Source organism: Ostrea edulis, chromosome 9 (genome assembly GCF_947568905.1).
Source record: "Ostrea edulis chromosome 9, xbOstEdul1.1, whole genome shotgun sequence".
NCBI classification, from domain to species: Eukaryota; Metazoa; Mollusca; class Bivalvia; order Ostreida; family Ostreidae; genus Ostrea; species Ostrea edulis.
The window spans coordinates 66634446-66657566 of record NC_079172.1 but is presented as its reverse complement, the minus strand read 5'-3'; the positions used below and the strand labels follow the sequence as shown (position 1 = coordinate 66657566).

Genomic DNA, 23121 nt, shown 5'->3' with positions numbered 1-23121 from the left:
TTGTTTTTCAGGAATTTAATTCTATACAATGTATTTGTACAAATATTTAAAAACAAAACACGGATAAAATTAATGTATATCAAAGTACATGTAGGGAAAGGAAAACCTTGCATCAGCAAATTCTAATCTTTATAAGATTTGAGAGAGAGAGAGAGAGAGAGAGAGAGAGTACACTATTTAACATAGCTGACTGGACTGTGAAGAAACGGTCATGGGTATGTGTATATCTGTTACATAACACGCCCTGTCTGCTTGAACGCCTCAGACATCGATTGACACACGCTTTACCCGTGAAACAGCAAAAGTAACTTCACGAAAACTGATTATCCCTGTTAGTATCAATCACAGATTGGTGGTTTCATAACTTATTTTTCAGGAATATAAGTCTATACATGTATTTGTACAAATATCACGCAAATATTAAAGTAGGAAAATGAAAGCCTAGTATCAAAAAACTCTATATAAAATTTGAGAGGGGGGGGGGATAAAACGTGTAAAGTGAGGACAATTTTTAACCATTTGACAAAAATCTGCCCAAGTTACGTCTCCATAAACGTGATCCGCAGCATACGAAAGATGTAGATACAAAATGTTAAGATTAGAGGGGACAAGTGATGTGAGGATATGTTCTAATTAATGTTCTCTCCAAACCATTTTCCCCCCAATTCGAAAGAGCAGTATTAGATACACGGTACATTTCTTCTTCTAGACATTGTGAAGACATCCTAACTTAACAAGTTTCATTGTGTAGAGAACGTCTCGGGTATGTGTATATATCTGTTACATAACACTTCCTGTCTGCTTCAACGCCCCAGACCTCGATCAGCGCATGCTCTACCCGTGAAACTGCCAAGACAACATTAGACTAGCCACACAAACACCGCTTGGTAATCAATACAAATAAAGCATCAATCTAATTAAAATAAAATATTAATTGGATCCAAATTCTCAAATTTTCATTACAGTTTTGGAGCTTTGAACATCTGAGAGAGAGGGGGAAAGTAAAACACAGTTTTGGGGTATACGCCACCCCTGTCGTATATGTGTGGCCTTACTCTACAACGTGTATTAAATTTTGATTTAACATGCAATTAGAGAGTAATTTTGATGATACTGACATTCATATGTACCGTAATAAAAGGAATTAGTAAGTTATAAGCGAGGAAACCAGCATTTGACGAAGGAATTAAAAACAAACACCCTAGTTTAATTACTGGTAAAATTTGTTGGGTATAGGTAATTGTAAGCTGATAAGCAGATTGCATGCCCTGGAGTAGAGACATTACCATTTTGACATCCTGTATTCGACGCGTTGAACATATACACACAGGGTCTTCTCCCTCGTGTGTTGTTTTAAGAACACGCGCAGCAGGGACCCAACAGGTGTGCATATAAACAATGTTCGATTGAAATGAGAAAACAAAAATCTTTCTTTTAGCATAATATAAAATTTACTTTTTTTTTTATTCTTAAAACATACAAAATGATATTTTGTTATTAATAAATTTTTGAACCAATTCTCGAAGTCTACACAAACACCATTAAAACAGACAGAACATATTAATTTTGCACTCGTATACGGTCATTTGTAGATCTATTGGTATTATTTTTTCACTGTAAAAAATATTAGGACACAGCTCCTAATCCTTATCATTAAATGTAGCATAAAAATACTATTAAAAAACAAAATTAAATGCTGGTTTTTTGTTGTTGTTTTTTTTTTTTATAGAATAAAAAAATTGGAGGTGTATTAAATATGCTAAATCCTAAGTATATCTGGTTTTAGTAGGTCCCTGATTTTATTTTAATGATTTATTTAATATACCGGTATGTAATGCGAGATAGCTGTCCATAAGCAAGCCGTACTCATTTTCTGCCGACGAATGAAATAGCTATCGTACAGTTAGTTTTTCCTAACAGGTAAATAACGGTACTTCACACCGCGGCGGTGAAAATCTGCCCTGCGATGAAATCTAGCGGAGGGATAGCGCGGGAAGGATTAATATACCCCCGGGGGAGCACGGTCTAATACGGGATCCGCGATGGCCGTACTGTACATTTGAGTGAGTTTGTCACATTGGATGCTACATTTGAGTGAGTGTGTCTTTGGATGCTACATTTGAGTGAGTGTGTCTTTGGATGCTACATTTGAGTGAGTTTGTGTCTCTTTGGATGCTACATTTGAGTGAGTTTGTGTCTCTTTGGATGCTACATTTGAGTGAGTTTCCGGGCTCTAAAGCGTTATCCTTTCCACCTACAGTCACCATATCATACATATGGACTACCCATGGGATGAAGATGTTCCCTATCGATTTTGGGGTCAAAGGTCAAAGGTCAAGCGCACTGGACATCGAAGTAGCAATATGGTTTCCGGGCTCTAAAGCGTTATCCTTTCCACCTACAGTCACCATATCATACATATGGACTACCCATGGGATGAAGATGTTCCCTATCAATTTTTGGGTCAAAAGGTCAAAGGTCAAGCACACTGGACATCGAAGTAGCAATATGGTTTCCGGGCTCTAAAGCGTTATCCTTTCCACCTACAGTCACCATATCATACATATGGACTACCCATGGGATGAAGATGTTCCCTATTGATTTTGGGGTCAAAAGCGTGACGCGCACTGGACATCGAAGTAGCAATATGGTTCGGTTTGTCATGCCATTTGTTTTTTACACTCAGAAAAGAGGTAGTTTATACCTATTACCAACACCCTTTGGGAGATTGGGGTAAGCGGAGGGGGGGTTTTCTTAGTGAGCATTGCTCACAGTACCTCTTGTTATACCCCCCGCAACAAGTTGTGGGGGGGGGGGTATACTGGAATCAGGTTGTCCGTCTGCCTGTCCGTCCGTCCGTCCGTCTGTAGATGCAATGGTTTCCGGACTCTAAAGCATTATCCTTTCCACCTACCGTCACCATATCATATATATGGACTACCCATGGGATGAAGATGTTCCCTATCGATTTTGGGGTCAAAAGGTCAAAGGTCAAGCGCACTGGACATGGAAGTAGCAATATGGTTTCCGGGCTCTAAAGTGTTATCCTTTCCACCTACAGTCACCATATCATACATATGGACTACCCATGGGATGAAGATGTTCCCTATCGATTTTGGGGTCAAAAGGTCAAAAGTCAAGCGCACTGGACATTGAAGTAGCAATATGGTTTCCGGGCTCTAAAGCGTTATCCTTTCCACCTACAGTCACCATATCATACATATGGACTACCCATGGGATGAAGATGTTCCCTATCGATTTTGGGGTCAAAAGGTCAAAGGTCACGTGCACTGGACATCGAAGTAGCAATATGGTTCGGTTTGTCATGCCATTTGTTTTTTACACTCAGAAAAGAGGTAGTTTATACCTATTACCAACACCCTTTGGGAGATTGGGGTAAGCGGGGGGTATTCTTAGTGAGCATTGCTCACAGTACCTCTTGTTTCATTCTAAATGTTGTGTACATTAAATACACTAGGATGCCATGGATAGTTTCAATGATTGGTTTAACAAGTTCCACCACACAAAGCCAGTGAAACCCACGGCGCCGCATGCAGCCTCGTTCACAGAAAAAGTGGCATTTGAACACCGACTCAAGCAGTATGAACAGGAACTGGATCGCTGGCAGAGGGCGCTTCTAGCTCAGACGGAGGTCAGTGTTCTCAGTGGGAAGTTGTCGTAAAGCTTCTCTTTTAATAACTTGTGAAACTCGTTACTGCTATTCAGGTTTATGAATGGCTGATACAGGATGGGAAAGCTCTCTCATGAAAACTGAAGTGATGACATTCCTTTTTCAGAGCACTACAAAACTGATTTATAATGTTCTGTTGTTTGCTAATGGTGGCTGGATGGTGGACCAAAAGGAGGTATGTAGTGTCAGATTTTTAAATCTACATTGTTTTTTCTTGGGAGGAATATGATGTTGGATTTTAAATCTTCATTGTACTTTTTCTACAGAGGTAAGTAATGTCAGATTTTAAATCTGCATTATACTTTTTTTAGGGAGGTATGTAATGTTAGATTTGAAATCTACATTATACTTTTTTAGAGAGGTATGTAATGTCAGATTTTAAATCTACATTATACTTTTTAGGGAGGTATGTAATGTAAGATTTTAAATCTACATTATATTTTTTATAGGGAGGTATATAATGTTAGATTTGAAATCTACCTTGTACTTTTTATATGCCCATCTTTAGACGGGACGTATTATGGTACAGCAATGTTGGTATGTCTATCCGTCTGTTCGTCCATTTGGGGGTTTTCTGTTTCTAATTTCATTTCTCGGTCACAAATCAAGCTGAAGCTTTTTATATAGCTTCTTTGTGGATCATTTCAGATCATATTAGAATTTTGACCTCTCGCAGGAGTTGTGCCCCTTTATTTGAAAATTATTGTTATATGGTAGGTACATAATTTGTCTGGCTAACTCCTCCCACAATTTTTAAGTGAGGACCATCTTGTTTTATGGATATAGAAGATGTGCATGTGGCAAGAATTTTGATTTTCTTCAATTTTTGAGAAAAATACAGGTTGTTGAATTTAGTCCATTTTGAGGAAATACAGGTATTAAAAAGAGAGTTCATGATTTGTTCGGTGAACTCCTCCCACAGTTTTCAAGTTAGAACCTTTTTATTGTAGAGAGTGTTTATATGGGTATTGAAGGTGTGCATGTGGCAAGGATTTTGATTTTCTTTAATTTTTGAGAAAATTACAGGTTATTGAACTTAGGGCTGTTCCATTAAAACATATAAGGTACCTGGGGAAGGCACTTTAAAATTTGGGTAACCACCCATAGAAGCATAAAAATGTAATGAGGTACCACTCACAGAAGCAATTTTAGATAGTGCGGCACCACCCATAGAAGTGAAATAAATTTGAAATACACTTTTTCTTTAAATTCAATATGTATGAATGACTATTTATAACCCCTGAATAGAGGTCTATTTTCAGATGTTCCCAAGCATGATAGTAAAAAGAAGAGTATCTTGGGTGTCATCACCATTCAAATAACTGGCCATCAATGAATCTTGATCATAGAACCATCAATTTATTTTATCAAGACTGTCTTTCTTAAACATGATGAACTAAATTAATTTTATAAGTCTACCTGTTCATAAAAAGTCTAGTATTGTAAATGTTCAAAAACAACTATTAAAAGTTTTAAAATTGACTAGTATTTTGAGTATTAAAAAACAAGAAAATGTGTCTCTTTACAAAAATAAAATGATATTCTATGTTTCTTAGTCAATATAGAAATTCACAACCTGCAACTTAAGATTTGTGAGGCTCTATTCTATCGTTTTCAACAATTTCGATAAATTCCAATTTCTCAATTCATATTTGTGCGCCATGTTTGATGTACTGAAGTTTCAACTTCCGATTGTCAACTCATTTGCATATGTCATATAAAGTAGTATTTACATTAATGGACAAGTATGGAGGCGAAAGCTATTTCGTCGGTATTGAAAAGGTTTGAATTTAATATCAAGTTAAAAACCGAACAGCAGAGTGTAAATTCTTTCTGCAACAATGATTTTCCTTTCTTTGTCGAAGTGGCTCAAGTAACTACATTTTCGCGCGGATTGCCAATGTTTAGCTTTTTCATTAGATCCACCTACGAGATTTCGGGATAACAAGCATGGCAGAGCAGACGAAGAATTCTGCATGCTGTACAATATATTTAATGAAAAACACCTTTATTAGACATGCCCGAGCACAAAGTTGGTACTCCTTTTGGTGTAAACAACATTTGGGACTAATACACAGTGCAGAGTTTATTATCGGTTATTCATAAAATTATTTTGCACCATTACGGAGATCCTATGGAATTGTAGCCTCATCCCGAAAACGTCAGAATAAAAAAAAATCGGATAGGGCTACATTATTGCAGCTAGAAAAAAAAATCAAAAACCGTTTCAATGGACCACGAGCACGTTTCGTTTTCCATTTTGGACAAGGGAGATAATCCTAATTTCCGGTCGCTATAATTTTAGAGTCAAACTGGAAACGATAACCGGATCGCGGAACCTCATCGACCGAGATAAAATGAAGACAGAAAACGGCGTTCGTTTCACATTCTACTTTCAACACTTCCCTTCTCTTGTTGCATTCCTCTCAGTTTCGGTAAAAAATAAAGATTTTATCAAAACAACCACCCACAGATGCAGTTTTCTGGCAGTAGGTACCCACCATATATGCAATTTTCTACCAATGACAAGCACCCATAGATTTTATTTTAATTGCCGTCCCCGGGTACCTCATATGTTTTAATGGAACAGCCCTTAGTTAGTTTTGAGGAATTATTGCAGAGAGAGAACGTGATTTGTCTGTTTTTCCTTCTGCAATTTTCACAGAAGGACTTTCATTTTACACAGTATTATGTGAGTATGGAAAATGTGTGTGTGTGGCAAGGATTCTGATTTTCTTAAATTTTTAAGAAAATTACAGGTTGTTGAACTTACTTAAATTTTAGGAAATATTATATTAAATAAATGACATGCTTTATCCTCATAGTTACTTTCACAGTGTAGAAGCTAGAGTATTTATAAATAATTTGAAGAAGTGCATAGTGCAAGGATCTTGATTTTCTTTGACGTTTTCAATATTGAGAGGTTGATATTGAGAGGTTGTTGAACTTGGTCAGATTTGGGGAAATATTTTACACACGGAACTCTTGGTTTGTCTGTTAGTTTTAAACTAAGACCCTTTATTCATATTATGCAAAGAAAGTATGTCACAGCCTGATACTAAATGAAGCAAATTTCTACAAATTAAGGCTGATGAAAAACACCCTATGTAAGCATTTTCACGGGCGTGTTACGTCCTGTTTGCGGTACTTGTGTTCTTTGAAGTGAAGGATAGAGTATTTCCATTTAGACCTCGTATTCAGTTTGTGAATTCTTTCAAAGAGATGGACAAACATGAGAAATGAGACTAACAATATGACTTGGGTTTCTTTCAGGATTTCTCAGACCCCGGGAGGAAACAACAGCTGGAATCTCTGCGTCAACTCGTTCTGCCCAGGCTGTGTTTCCTTCTGCACGACATTTTACACCAGACAGAACAATACGCCGAGTGTTTACAGTTAGCTGATTGTATTTCCTCAGAGCAGCACATGTTGTATAAGGTACATTTTATTATATTTCCTCAGACCAGCACGTACTATATACAGACATGATTTTTCTCCGCTTTAAAGCGGAATTCCGCTTTCCATATTTCTCATTTCCGCTCTAAATTTTAAAATCCGCTTTTGTTAGTATTCCGGAATTTTCCGTCATTGATGCGGGTTTTACTTGTTGTAAATGCTTCCTCAAGTTATATATGTTTTCTGATTGTTCATTGGTTGAATCGTCGTCTCGCTATTCGGTTTCTCCAATCAACAGTTTATTTAAGTAACTGATCTCGTTTTAAAACAATGTCTGCACACGTTGTGCAGCGAGGTGGCGATGTAAAAACTATCGATAAGGGCCTACGTAATGTATCGAAATGGGAATGGCTGGAGAAGGTAGTCAAACCTTCAAAACTTTAATATGGGTCTCTGGAGGTCATTCCTGAGGGGCTTTCAAATGTTAAAATAGCCATTTTCGGCCGGGGGACCTTCGGTCCCCTGGACCCCCAGATCAGGGGCGCTGCCCCTTGACACCCCGCTGGGGGAGGACCCCCAGACCCCCCTTCAGCTTTTTTTTCTTTTCTTAGGAATCATGTCTGTATATAAGGTACATTTTACTAATTACAAAGTATTGAACAGGACTCGCGTTTTGTCTTAGCTGTCAATTTTAGCACCTTGCGTATATCAGCATGTGATACAATCCAACTACTCCACACAGTGATAACGGGTGTTTATAATCGTATATTGTAGGTTTTCCATTAAGACAAATTGTGACAGTTACTATTTCTTGTAATCGTTGGCTGTTTTGTTGTAGGTTTTCCGACAAAATGAACTGCGACAGTTATTATTTCTTGTAATTGTTGGCTGTTATGTTGTAGGTTTTCCGACAAGATGAACTGCGACAGTTACTTCATCTGATGAGGGAGTCGTCGGTGGCTGTATTAAATCAGAACAAAGATCCGCTGGGATACGACATAGACTGAAGACGATTTAGTGGGTGATTGATAACGAGAACCCAGGAATAAAGATCACAGACAGTGTGTGGTCAAATGACAATGTGTTCAGTCGAGACTATTGCTCTCCTGTTGTTGTAGATAGTATGTTACCGTGTCAAATAAAAATGAAGCAGCTGAAATAAAGAAGTGTCGATTTATCTTGATTTAGAAATAGGTTGTAAATGACTTACTTGACTTAATCCTCTGGGTTCCCTGGGGAACATAGGGCCGCAAAAAACGTAGAAAATGCTACTGTGTAATTTGATTCATCACGTGTTAACGCCTTTATCCATTGGATATCAACCATTACATTGCACTGATTTCCTATGCTGTGTGTGACGTCATCACATGTACGTACATGTAGATTTTACATAGACAACTTTGTTTACAAGCATGTCAGAGAGCGAAATTCCCAATAATACTGTTGTAAAGATCCACTGCTTAGTGTTGAAGGTTCTTGGGGACAAAATATTAACAAAATTTATCACAGTGCTTGCAAACATCTTGTTAAAACATTAAGGGAAAATAACATACCTGCCAACCAAATTATGCAGCTATATCCAATGAAATCATGAACTACAGCAGTTTAGAGGAAATCCAATCAAGAAATGTTTCTACAATTCTTTTAAATTCAGAAGGTGGGATCAGGTACCTAGGAAGAGAAATTATCCCCTGTTGACTGGTCACACCCGCCGTGAGTCTTGTATCTTGATCAGGTAAACGGAGTGATCCGTAGTCAAAATCTGCCAAGAACGACCTCAATCGGTATGAAACATGTCGGACAGCATTTGACCCAAGGGTGGCGGATTATCCCACTTCTGGTATGTTCAGGGGTCTGTGTAACTTGCCCGTCTGATAGCATTTGACCCAATGATAGGTTGTACTGGTAAACTAGATCGCTATAACAACCATAAAATTAGCGAAATGCTGACTGTAAACGAGACTGTTGAAACTCCTGTAACATCAACTTATTTGTCAGTAGCCTACTTCGATTTAAAAACTGACCATACACAGTACAAGCTCTTGCGTATCGATTCAGTTGTGAGATGCAGATTATAATGGAAATATTGCTACATAAATATGGGAAGTAGACTGGAAAAGCTGAAGTCATCCCGTTTGTCATAAAGTTTAGTGGCAAGTTTGCTATTAACATGCATGTTCAATGAAATATATAAGTATGAAGCATACGAGGAAAACTGCATGGTCTTTTATTTCGAAATCGCTGGGATATATCGAATCTACATATGAATGGAAATTATAATTGTTCATAGATGAAACGTCGTCGATATACCTAAATGTCGAGTTGAAAGCCACAGCAAGAGATTTCTCGTGTAGAAGTTTTTTGATATTCTGTCTCGTAGGAATATAAGAACATGGCAGTTAATAAAAGAGCACAATTCATGCTCTTGGGAAATTTTAAATTGACTGTTGGAAGACCTGATCAGTGATCACCAAAGACTACGAAGATACTGTCATCTAGGAACCTCAACATCTTTCTAATAAAAGGTGAAGATAACGAACAGTGACCAATCTCATAATCCCTATCAGCAATAGAACATAGATAGTTGGGCAAACATTGACCCCTGAACATATCAGTGGTGGGATCAGGTGCCTAGGAGGAGTAAGCATCCCTTGTCGACCGGTCACACCCGCCGTGAGCCCTATATCTACATGTATTTTGTATTGCTTATGAGATTTATGAGATTGATCACTGTTCATTATCTTCACCTTTCATGTATAAGATAATCTAAATATCCATATATAAAATTTTGTTACATGATTTCTCATTTTCTCCCTCCCTCTTGCAAGGTTTTCAATGTGAGTTTTGAATGACATGTGTTCATCGGAAACGACCCCTAGAAAAGTAGTCTTGGATTCTACTTTGATGGACTAGTTTCTAGGGTAGACTTTAACGTTGGGATTTGTGTTTTTGGATAAGAATGACCAGGATTGCCAAGGAGGATGGCGACGGTTTTTGGTCGTGACAACTTGAAATTTTAATCGATGCACCAATTAGAAATATAGTTGAGAGTGATTGGATCATTTGGACAGAGTTACAAGTATGATGGATTTGTGTGTCATCTGCAAACTGAAAGTGAGCAGCAACTTGGCGCGGTTGTTTGTTGTGGAGAATTGTGGATCATGATAATGAAGAGTGTTGGACTGATAACAGAACCTTGAGGTGTGCCACTGTCCAAGGTGTGCAAACCAGTAACTGAATATCATCTTGTGGTTGTATTTTTATTTTATTTTTTGCCTCAGGTTGATTGGCTGATACATTTAGTCCTGAGTGGTTAGGATACTGTATTATGATTGGTTAATGATTGGAGACATTTCAATCCAATTACATTACACAAGCACTATTTTCAAGTGACCAAAAGTACCGTTATTCTATCCTTTTTCAGAATATACCAGTATGAGCCACGATCCGATTTAGATTTTTGGCAATAATTATAACTGATGAAACTGTTTTTGTATATTTGGAGTACTTCGTGGTTAATTCATATGAAGGAAAAGGCCATAATTTAAATGTATATGGATGAATTGAAATTAGAATTAAGAGTTTAACCAGAAATGTCACTTAGGCACTTATCCATATCAAACTTCCTGTTTGTAAAGGTCAATAAATGCTGATGGAACGTTCGGAAATATTTTTCAAAAGAGCCTATGATACTGTCTTGGTAATGTAATTTTTATATCATGTACAATAATGCATTGTGTACGTTTAATTTGATGCTGCTGTTGAATGGTTTATTTGTGATATCAGATGATCAGACAGAGATTGAAGGAATCTGCTCAAGGTATGTCAACATTTTATTGCATGTTTCTACATGTACCTTTATGATTTTTATATACATAGTCTGACGTGTTTTATACCGATTGTTAAGCCGTTCTTGGCACACTGATTTTGACTGCGGATAACTCCGTTTACCTGATCAGGATATGGGGCTCACGGCGGGTGTGACCGGTCAACAGGGGATGCTTACTCCTCCTAGGCACCTGATCCCACCTCTGGTGTGTCCAGGGGTCCGTGTTTGCCCAGCTATCTATTTTGTATTGCTTGTAGGAGTTATGAGATTGATCACTGTTCGTTATCTTCACCTTGCATGTATTCTGTTTTTAAATTCTCCATTCATTGCTTTATGAAAACATTTCCTCCAAACAGTAAAGACGAACCTCTACAATGTTGTCAAAATTACAAAAGACGTGGAGATTCATGTGAAGGTAATCATCAAAATATCATCTGAGAATTATGAACTTACTGGATTATTTTCAATCATGGTAATATATATTATCAATCTGATTAAAATCAGATCTTTGATCCGCTCCGTTTTTGTAATGTCGCTACACAAACATTACAATAACGGAGCGGATCAAAGATCTGATTTTAATCACAGATTGATATATTATATAAGTAATATCTTCTAACAGAATGTTGGCCAGGCAACTTTGGTATAGATTGTAAGGAGGACTGTCCTGACGGGTTTTATGGACGTTTTTGTAGAGAAGTCTGTAATTGTTCTTCATGTGACAAGGTCTCTGGGTGTCAGCCGAATTCAATTCAGACTGGTAAGAAAAATATTTGTGCACAAGTTTCAGCGGATAGTGTATAGACATAAAGAACAACGAGATATATCTCAACAAAGATACTCACTTAATGTAAAACTTATACGGTACCAATTTTGATTAAATAAATAAATGTTTATTCGGTATACATGTAAATGCACTTACAAATATACATACATAAATACGAAGGATAACACATGAAAACTTATTTCCATTGGGTTCCTTTGGTGCACGGATTTTGTCACAAGGGGCATTATGTGGGTGGAAACCGGAGTACCCGTAGGAAACCTACGTATCCGTACCCTATGGACAGGACTTGCACCCCACCCCACCCCACCCTAGATTAATATTTTCTTATGATCACAAAGTTCATCTGTTATAATCACTGCACATGGCATTCAATAAAATAGGTTTTTGGGTGGGATTTGTTTATTTCATTGAAATAAAATAGGCCCATGGACCACATCACCCACCTAGTTACCATTGCCCTGCTCTTGTTCAGCTGTTGTGATTTTTAAAGTGTTTTCCAATGTTCACTCACATGAAAAATTGTTAACCCAACCTAGCCTCAAAGGAAAACCGAACTTGAATTCACACAACATGGATATGCCTCAATACCAATATTACTAACATCACGTTGCTGTTCTGAAAAAGATCTTTATTCATGCATACATGCAATATGTCAAATTTTATACATCCTTACCCCAGAGTTAACAACACGAATAAAAAACTCAACAAAACTTTCAAGCGTTTACATTTTGATATGGTTTAATGTGGCCCTCTTACTGTTGAAATTGAGACGAATTTTTCTGATAAATTTCCTGTATATTCCCTTATAAAAATCTAATCTACTGAATTAAAAAAAATCCATTTCAACTTCCTGAAGAAGTTTGCATAGTAACATTGTAAATCATGGTCCTGCTGTTGTTGAAATGAAGAACTTTAAATATGTTATCCCTATATACTTCTGTTTGAATGTTTGAGCCCCTATGGTGGACAAGACCACAATGTGAAGAAACCTGAATTTGCACTAACTGGGGATGCTAACATATATTTATGACTAATCATGGCCCTATTGTTCTCAGGGCCAAGATTTAAAAATTAAAAAAAAAAAATATCTGAACGTGATCCCCATTGTGGACTGATCTCAACCCTGTGGTCATGGCTTGGACAAATTTGAATTTACACTATGTCTGGAAGCCTTCTATTCCCTGTACCCAAGGGTGATTTGTACCAACGTTGAAATTGGCGCGGTGGTTCTGACGAAGATGAAAATGTAAAAAGTTTACGGACAGACGCCTGAAAATACGTGATTGGAAAAGCTAATCTGAAAGCTCTTTTAGCTGAAGTGAGGTCAAACACTAGCTCTTAAGTTGAATAATTTGTGAAAAATATACGCGGAATTCCCAAGGCATTGAACATTTAAAACTACAGGGAAAGGGTAGGGTTTTGTGAGGCAGTCCTTCATGGTTTTTAGTGTGACTCGACCATTTCTTTAAGGCAGGACAAAATGTAAAGTTTTTTGTTTACTTTGTTTTCTTCCTTTGCATTGAGTTGTTTTAATTTTCCAAGTTTAAAAAAAAATATTTATCAATATCTTCAACTTTATAGCTTACGAAACTTTAAATAAAACACCTCCTTCCAATTCTTCTTTTGTTAAAAGTTAATCGCTAACGTTGCAAGCATGCCACATTTGACAAAATTGTTATCTGCAACAATTCATGCACTATGAATGAACCAAATTTGTCTCAATTTAACCGGAAATATCATTAAACCACATATGCAAATAAAATTTCCTGTTTGTGAAGGTAGATCAATACCAATAAAATGTTCGGAAACATTTTATTTCTAAAACGTGCCTATGATTCTTGGCATGGTATATCTTCACAAGTCAGGGGTTATTCATTTATGTACTTATAGTGAGAGTTAACGAATCAATAACCCTTGCCTTGAGAAGATGGTCTTGGGAATGTACTTTTTATGTTATGGATAATAATACGTTGTACGTATATGATTTGGTGTTGCTGTTGATTGGTTTAGTTGTGATGTCAGATGATCACACAGATAATCCTGAAATCTGCACAAAGTATGTAAACATTTTATTGTATGATACTCCCCTTGAATTTTTCATATTTTCCAATGTTAAGATCTCCATTCATTGCTTTATGAAAACTTTCCCCCAAGCTGTAAAAGTTAACCTCTACAATTACAAAGAACGTGATGATTCATGTGAAGGTAATTATCAAAATGTTTCTGAGAATTCTGAACTTACTGGACTATTTTCAGCTATGGTAATAAATATGTAATGAGTAAAATCTTCTGACACAATGCTTGCCAAGCACCTTTGGCATATATTATAAGGAGGACTGTCCTGACGGGTTCTATGGACGTTTGTGTACAGAAGTCTATAATTGTTCTTTGTGTGACAAGGTCTCTGGATTTCAGGTGATTGGTAAGACAAATGTTTGTATATGAGTTTCATTTTTATTGCTCGAATGGCTCAAGTTATTTATTATATAAATGTGTTTGCATTTATTAAAAATAGTTACGAGAGATATTCCAACAGAGATACTTAAATAAATAAATGTTTATTTGGTATATACATATATACATACATACACACATTTCAACAAGCTTAAATTCTCTGTACCCAATGATGATTTATACCAAGTTTGAAATTGGCGCAGTGTTTCTGCAGAAGATAGAAATGTGAAAGGTTTACGTACAGAAGGACGGGCGCCTGGCAACATGTGATCGGAAAAGCTCACCTGATCTGAAAGCTCAAATCATGAGGTAAAACACTAGCTCTGAAGTTGAATATTTTGCGAAACATATACACGAAATACCAAAGGCATCGAACATTTAAAAGTATAGGGAAAGGGGCGGGGTGGTGTGTGGAAGTCCTTTATCCACAAGCACCTGTGTTCTCAAACCAAGGGGCCTCCGTGACGTAGTGGTTAGAGCAACGCGCTCAAAATCACACGATCACTGCTCGGCGCGGGTTCGAATCCAGCTCGCGCCGGTAAGTGAGGAAGTTTCCCAGTTTACCTGCGGAAGGTCAGTGGTCTTTTCCCAGGTACATTTTATCTGGGTTTTCTCTTCCAATAAAAACTGAAACTGAAAAATTGTTGAGTGTGGCGGAAACATCAATCAATCAATTAATCAATCTCAAACCAAAATTAAAGGTTGTACATAATATGATTCGAGCACTTCTCTAAGGCAGGAAAAAAAATATAAAGTTTATTTGTTTAATTTGTTTTCTTCCGTTGTTTTAAGTTCTTTGAATTCCGAAAGTAAAAAAAAACATGAATTAGTTAATACATGTACATGAAAGGTGAAAATAACGAACATTGAGCAATTTCATAACTCCTATAAGCAATACAAAATAAAGAGTTGGGCAAACACGGAACCCTGGATATACCAGAGGGGAAATTAGGTGCCTAGGAGGAGTAGGCATCCCATGTCGGCCGGTCACACCCTCCATGAACCTATATCTTGATCAGGTAAACGGAATTATCCGTACTCAAAATCAGTGTGCCAAGAACAACCTAGCAGTCGGTATGAAACATATATCTTCAACTTCATAGCTTCTTGTCAAAGATTGACCGAGTTCTTGTCAATATATATATATATATATATATATATATATATATATATATATATATAAATGACAAACTTCAAAACACTTTACAATATATGTTTGTTCTCCTCTTTTACATATTTGTACATTATATTTTGTTTACTACAGTTCATTAAATTAATGAAATTAAAGTTGGTTTCTGCTTCCACATCATATGTTCTTGTTCCCAAACTTTGGCGGGCAGAGGTGTAACTAGCGAATGGCAATGTTTTCTATATTTGGTGTACTTGTACCCTGGACATCAGAAATCTGGTTTAATTGAGAAATTAGTAAGTGAAGTTTTCAATATATAAAACACTGGGTGCCAACTATCTCTGTCCACGCTTTGCCTGCTACGCCCAAACTAACTCGGAACTGGTATTTCAAGTGAATATATACACATGTATCTAAATTTAGACCTGGTGAATATCATTAACTTTACCTGTATAGAAGCAAGTTAAGAATAAAATTATATACATTTAACTCTTTTGTACAAGGTTAAAACTAGGGAAAGTAGTTTGGACATAAAATGTGAAACTTATAGAACTTTGAATAAGACACCTCATTCCAATTTTGTGTTTGTTACTTTTATACTGTTTTGGGAAAAGTTTATCGTTAACCTTGCAAGCGCGTCACATTTGAAATGATTGTGTTCTGAATCAATTGATGGATATTGAACGAAATTTGTCTTAAATATTGATCACTCTGTTCAAGCACATTTTTATTTGAAAGGAAATGAATTTCATGTTTGTATAGACAGGGAATAAATGTTACGCTTCACTCTCGGATACTTCATGAACAGCATCAGCTCGAACAAGACAAATACTAACCCCTGGATATACCAGTGGTGGGATTAGGTGGCCAGGAAGAGTACGCATCCCCTGTCGACCGGCCACACCCGCCGTGAATCTATCTTTATCAAGTATAAATGTTATGAATTATTACACACGTTCGTATGATGATTATGGTGCATATTTCGTAGTAATTAAAAATGAAATTTATACAAAACAAATTTATATTCCTCAATATGTTTAATTGTCACTTCAAATAGGAAGGAAGTTGTACCGGATATTTCATTTCAGCACATATTCAAATCAACTTTCCTGTTTGGGAAGGTAAATCAGTACTATTAGAATGTTAGGGAACGTTTCCATATTCAGAATAAGCTATGATACTGGTTTTGGTAATGTAATGTTATGATGTGCATAATAAACCGCTTTTATTTGGTGGTGCTGTTGAATAGTTTATTTGTGATATCACTTGTTCAGATATATAATCCTGGGGTCTGCTCAAAGTATGTAAACATTTTATTGTATGATTGATGATTTTTATACATTCTGATTTTTAAATTCTCCATTCATTGCTTTATAAAAATGTTCCTCCAAACATTGAAGACGATCCTCTACAATGTTGTCGAAATTACAAAAGACGTGGTGATTCATGTGAAGGTAATTATCAAAATAATATCTGAGAATTCTAAACTAATTGGACTATTTTCAAATATATAAATATGTATTATCAATCTGATTAAAATCAGATCTTTAATCCGCTCCGTTTTTGTAATGTCGCTACACAAACATTACAATAACGGAGCGGATCAAAGATCTGATTTTCATCACAGATTGATATATTATATAAGTAATATCTTCTGACAGAATGCGCTCCAGGCTCGTTTGACATAGATTGTAAGGACTCTCCTGATGGGTTCTATGGACGTTTTTGTATAGAAGTCTGTAATTGTTCTTCGTGTGACAAGGTCTCTGGGTGTCAGCCGAATTCAACTCAGATTGGGAAGAAAAATATTTGTGTGTAATTTTAAGCCTTATTTCTCTGAAATCGCACACTTTGTAGTCTCACATTGATAATTTCATATTTCTGACCAATAGGCCTTACACCACGAGCTTGATCCTTTTTTCGCTGATTTATTTCATTTTGATATATTCCCATTTTGAATCCAAGAAAGGTGAAGATAACGAACAGTGATCAATCTCAGAACTCCTATAAAGGTGAAGATAACGAACAGTGATCAATCTCAGAACTCCTATAAAGGTGAAGATAACGAACAGAGATCAATCTCATAACTCCTATAAAGGTGAAGATAACGAACGTTGATCAATTTCATAACTCCTATTAAGGTGAAGATAACGAACAACGATCAATCTCGTACTCCTATTAAGGTGAAGATAGCGGACGTTGATCAATATCGTACTCCTATAGAGAATACAAAATAGAGTTGGATTGTATGATTGATTGTATCTTGTTTGTCCCTCTCGATAATTTTTCACGCATATGGAGAAGTCACCAAGACCGGTGAAAGGCTTCAAACTTGGGCCTTTGTTCGCCGCTTACTGCCATTGAGCAGTGAGGGTTCTTTAGTGTGCTACACTCACTGTGATGTCCCATCCGTTCTTAAGGTCATTTCCGACGACCCGTGACATTCACTCCTAATGCCGAGCGTTTGGCGATGGAAATGTTACTACCTGTTTTAAGGACTTGGGTCTGTCGCGGCCGGGATTCGAACCCAACCATCCGCATGCGGGGGGAACGCTCGTCTTCTAAAATACCGCGGCGGTCATAGAGAGTTGGACAAACACGTATAAATAATAATACAACATTAAAAGTGAAGTTATGGAACATTATTTCGCTCAAAGTATTAAATACTTGCTAAAGTGATACGGGGAAACCAGAAAAAGGCAAAAATTAAAATGATCAATCTCACAACTCCTACAAGGGATGCAAAATTAAGAATTGGAAAACACGGACCTCTGGATATACCAGAGATATGATAATGAACCCTCTCCATCTTCAACAAGAATTTAATTGGTCACATAAGCTACATGAAGTAAGTATAGGTACAGTAAGTATAGGTACAGATGTTAGTGACTTTTAATCAGGTTTTTATATCATTTATTTGATATTCTTATATTGCCGGATAAGGATATAAATTTTATTTCAGAGAATTCCAATAATGAGAGTGTTATCATTGGTTCATCAATGACTGTTTTGTCGGGAATTTAGTTTCGAGACATTTTGTAAATAAACTACTTAAAATTGACGTTTGTTTGTGATGTGACAAACGGCGTAGGAAAACATAGTGTAATAATTTAAAATTATGTAATAGGTGATATCCGCTGCAGAAAGGAGTAAACACGTGATAAATTTTCATGTTGAATCCATCTATTGAAAGATTGAAAGTGAGCGTATGGAACATTATTTCTTCTCCTATCCTTTACGGAGGGGTGTCCGGGTAGCGGAGAGGTAGCACTCTCGCTTCTCACCGCTGCGACCTGAGTTCGATCCCCGTGATCAGCAGTGCTTGTATGTGAGAGGGTATGGCGGTCGCCCGCTCGGACACGTGGGTTTCCTCCCACGTCAATGACCCCCTAGCGCAAACATCCGTGCATCAAAGGACCCCATTGGAAATAAGCTTTCGAGCTTTCATGGGTTATCCTTAGTATTTATGTATGTATGTTTGTATGTATGTATATAACGAATACTATTTATTTATTTTATATTGACTGCAGAAAAGGAAAGTCTAAACATTAACGTGATGGTAGAATGTCCCTATACATGTGAAGTGGGGGAAAAGGGAAATATAACAAACAGTGATCAATCCTATAGGGAATACGATGTTGAAATTTGGGGAAACGCGGACACTTAATCACCAGAGATAGGATAATGTACCTAGGAAGAGTAAGCATCCCCTTATGAATGATCACACCCACCGTAAGCCATCTCCATCTTTAACAAGAATTAAAATTGGTCACATAAACTACACAAATTAAATATGTGATAGTATCGGTTGCATGATCTTCCTATTATATCTGGCTAGTGAGTTACTCCTTTAGCTCGATCGGTAGATCACTGGACACTTGTGTCATAGGTCCAGGGTTTGATTCCCAACAGAGGCATATACCAGTCTCTGTTACAAATAGAGTTACCGATGTCAGATAATTTTCACCAGAAACTGATTTATCTCTTATTCTTATATTTCCAGGTAAGGATATCAATTTTATTTCAGACAATTCCAATAATGAGAGCGTTATCATTGGTTCATCATTGGCAGGAAGTCTTACTTTCATAATAGTTATCGTCATCTACTGCAAAAAGAGGTAAAATGGGAAAATTTCACTTGGCATTGGATGAGAGCTTGGGAAGTCTTCAGAATCATTTACCGAAATACGTTGGTTTTGCGGGTTCTATAAAAGAAACGTATTTCTTGTTTGCGGAAATATGAAGATTTTCTAGAATTTTTAAACGCATATGTTTTCTGTCTTCTTCTGTTAGTCATAGTTTTCAAAGAATTCACAGATATTTCTAAAAAATTTAAAACGCCGTGTATTGATTTTAAAAAAAAAAGATAATTCTTTTTCCGTTCCAATTCTCCATTATTTCCGATCATGTATCAGTCTATTCTTGTATTACAGCAGAAACGGAACTCCAGATTCACTGATTCAAAAAGGTAATTCAAACTGATAGTTTGCTTCAAATATTTTTGAAGGTAATGAAAATGATAGAATCAGGTTTCTAGAAATTTGCTTAACCTATTAACCTATACATGCAGGCGGTTTACAAGTCAGTGCGACACCATTGGATGGATTCCCTCAACTCACTCCATCTTCTAGTAATGCATCTGACGGTAGTTACCCAGAATCAACATTTCATGGCAGGAAATTTGAACCGTTAGACCCTGAGATGTATTTGCAGCAAAATGACTTTACCGATAATTTAATAAATTCACAACATAATAGTCATGCTAAGCTGTCGACTCTAGACAGTGTGTACAGCCATCTCAAGATGGAAGTCGGCCATTACGACAAAATAGATCTGCCATTCGACAATAGTCAGGAAACTGATGAGGACTTATTCTCTCCACACAGATCAAACAGTTGTTGCAATATTACAGACTCGGGGTATTCATCGAGAAACTGCGAGAAGAGATTTTTATCGTCCGTAAAGCAGTGCAGCGAGACTCTAAACAACAATTCACAAACAAGAGATATATTTGTAACCCATGACATCCGCGAAATAGGACTTTCTAAAACTGGTATGATGAAGAAAAATGGAATTTCATCAGTAAAGGTGAAGGTAGAAGCAATACTCTTGGACGAATTGTCAAGAAAACTGCATAGCTTTAAAAGGAAACCTGAAGATATCGAATAATAATAATACTAAAGTACAGACGAACCTCATACAAATACTGAGATACAGACCTACCTCATAAATATGGGGTTATGAAAATCTAGATATAATTCAACGTGTACATTTAAAATTTCTGAAAACTATTTTTAATTTGAAAAGCTCAACTCCTAATCATATGATATATGGAAAATCTGGGAGTTTTCCGATCTATATCAAGTCAAAGTTTTTACAAGAATGGTTACATACTGGGCAAAATTGTTATACTCAGAAAATAAAATTGTTAATATTCTTTAGAGATATTTTTGTACCCAGTATGATAAAGTTGGATATAAAAGCCCTTGGATTGACTGTGTTCAAAATATTTTAGTCGTGTGTGGACTTTCAAATATTTGGAATGAGCAAGGTTATTGTGTAAATGTTAAATGGTTATCTACAGCAGTTAATCTGATTTTGAAAGATCAATTTATTCAGAAATGGTCTTCTGATGTTGATGACTCTTCTAAGGATAAGATTTATAAACATTTCAAACATTGTTATGGTTTAGAGAAATATGTACTTACTTTGCCTGTAAAATTAAGAAAATCATTTATGAAAGAGGGTGTTGCACCGAAGCGGGAATGTTTCCTAATCGGAGCTCTGTGCCAGCACTCGTGACGTAGAACTGACCTTCATCCATATTTATTCTCTTATTGCGTATTTGCCATTTAAGTACCTGTAGGATTCCCCAGTACTAAGGACAAGCCTAATACATTTTATGTGTCAATACATTATACATGTAGTCTAAACATAATTTTTGAAATCGTGAAAATTAAATTGTCTTTCTTTTCTAAGTATCAGATACAATGTATACGGTTACATGTTACGAGTGTATTAAATATTTAATATTTTGTACTTCTACAGTTTAAAATCACGTATACTCGTATGCATTATTTTCTACAACCAACAGTTGGCAATTGTAAATGACTCTGACCACAAAACAAAACATGGGAAGTTTAATAAGCATTAATAAAGTTCAACATAATTCAAAGTACATTGATTCATCATTTTAGAAATTCGCTCCTGGAATACATATAATCTTTTCCACTCAAACTGTTTAACAGTTATTTACTTTGTTTGGCCCTAAAGTTTTTCTTTCAAAACTTTGCAAAGTTCACAACGGTTTTTCGTAAAAGACACCATGCCTTTGTCAACAACTTTCAGTTAGAAAAACATACAAATTCTCTTTAGCCACCTTGCTTATTAAAAACAACAGGCATTGCATGCTGTATTCAGCTTGTTTGTTGCGAGTCCTATTCACAAACTATACAGTGTCCTTAAAAAAGAAAGCATCGTTACCCATTAAAGTCGATGACCTTTTTTATTTATGTAAAAGTCGATGACCTAAAACTGGACCACGCAGTAGACCTTACATTCCTATGGAAAATTACCATAGAGGTGAAGTTGAAAATAATATCAGTAAAATTGTTTCGATTTTTTGAAATTTACAAAAAATGTCCTTGTAAAACAGAATTTCAAAGCTAAGGTTTTTAGTGGAAAACTTGAAGATCATGTTCTTACTAAGTTTATTTTGTTTCACGGAGGCAGTGTTTCTTAAATTCGGGAATATCCCTTCATTTTAACGCTAAACATCATATAAATCGCTTATTGCTTGATTTAAACTCGAATTATTTTGACTAATGTTTGTCAATACACGTCTTTAAAACTTATTTTCAAAAATGTTTGAATCAAGACATAAATTCCGATTGATTTTATCATATACATGTACATGTATTTGAATAACTTAATTTTATCGATCTTTCATGCAAAATTAAAATGAGACGTGCAACACCTTTTTTCGCACTTCAAATCACCGTTTAACCAGAGACAGGAAGATGGTATAGTATTCCCCAGAATGAAAGACTATGTACATTTTGTAATAAAGGAGAAACAGGAGATGATTTCCATTTTGTTTCACAGTTTCCAACTTTTTCACAATTAAGGAAAAACACATAGACAAATTTGTTTATGAAAGACCAAATGTTCTGAGGTTTTCTAATCTATTGTCAACTCAAGATATGAAAATATTAAGAAATCTCTGTGTTTTTGTTTGTCATATTTTTGATATTGTCTGTTGTTTTTCGTAATTGGTCTTCTGCTTCCTCTTAAAAGTATTACTATAATGTTTATTTATAAATACAGTGTATTTTATGTTCCCCTCTGATATCTAAGAAAGTTGCATTGTTCCATGTATGAACCTCTGACGATTTTTCTTGCATGTATTATATTTCTTGTACCTCATGAACTGTTTAACATGGTTTGAGCAAATGCATTAAATTGAATTGAATTTTTATATAAACATGTGCCTGCTTCATTTAATTACTTAAGACCATGTGTTATGTATTGGTGTAGAAGTAGGAAATTATCGTATTACTCTTTAATCAATTTTGAATATGTAGAAAGAATAACAAGCTTTTATTTTCATCCAAGAGTGACACAGTACTTTCTTTTACCATAATAAAGTTTAAAAAATGCGAAACTTTTAAATCCGGAAACTGATTAACACTTTCTTGAAATGGAGCTTGGTAGGAATAGAGTAGAATATTCGACAAATGCTGTATGAATTAAAATGAACTATTGGATGAGGAACAAAACGTTTAAATGAATCGCAGTTAGGTGCATTGCATTTGTGTTGTCTGGTAGGTATTCCC

At 36.1% G+C, this 23121-nt stretch overlaps 2 protein-coding genes across 2 annotated transcripts in view; both read left to right on the top strand.

The window, feature by feature from the left end:
* LOC125659970 (nuclear pore complex protein Nup107-like) overlaps positions 1-8250 on the top strand; it is a 34465-nt gene extending 26215 nt beyond the window's left edge. The window contains exons 24-27 of the mRNA XM_048891806.2: positions 3479-3652; positions 3798-3866; positions 6965-7129; positions 7990-8250. Coding sequence (XP_048747763.2) covers positions 3479-3652; positions 3798-3866; positions 6965-7129; positions 7990-8094 — 513 coding nt within the window. The 3' untranslated portion in view covers positions 8095-8250. The remainder of the gene's footprint in view (positions 1-3478; positions 3653-3797; positions 3867-6964; positions 7130-7989) is intronic.
* Positions 8251-10873: 2623 nt separating this feature from the next.
* On the top strand, positions 10874-22771 carry LOC130050593 (uncharacterized). The gene is made up of 4 exons (XM_056150830.1): positions 10874-10907; positions 19290-19404; positions 19720-19754; positions 19857-22771. The coding sequence occupies exons 1-4, from the start codon at positions 10874-10876 to the stop codon at positions 20453-20455; spliced, it is 783 nt and encodes a 260-aa protein (XP_056006805.1). The 3' UTR covers positions 20456-22771.
* Positions 22772-23121: the final 350 nt, after the last annotated feature.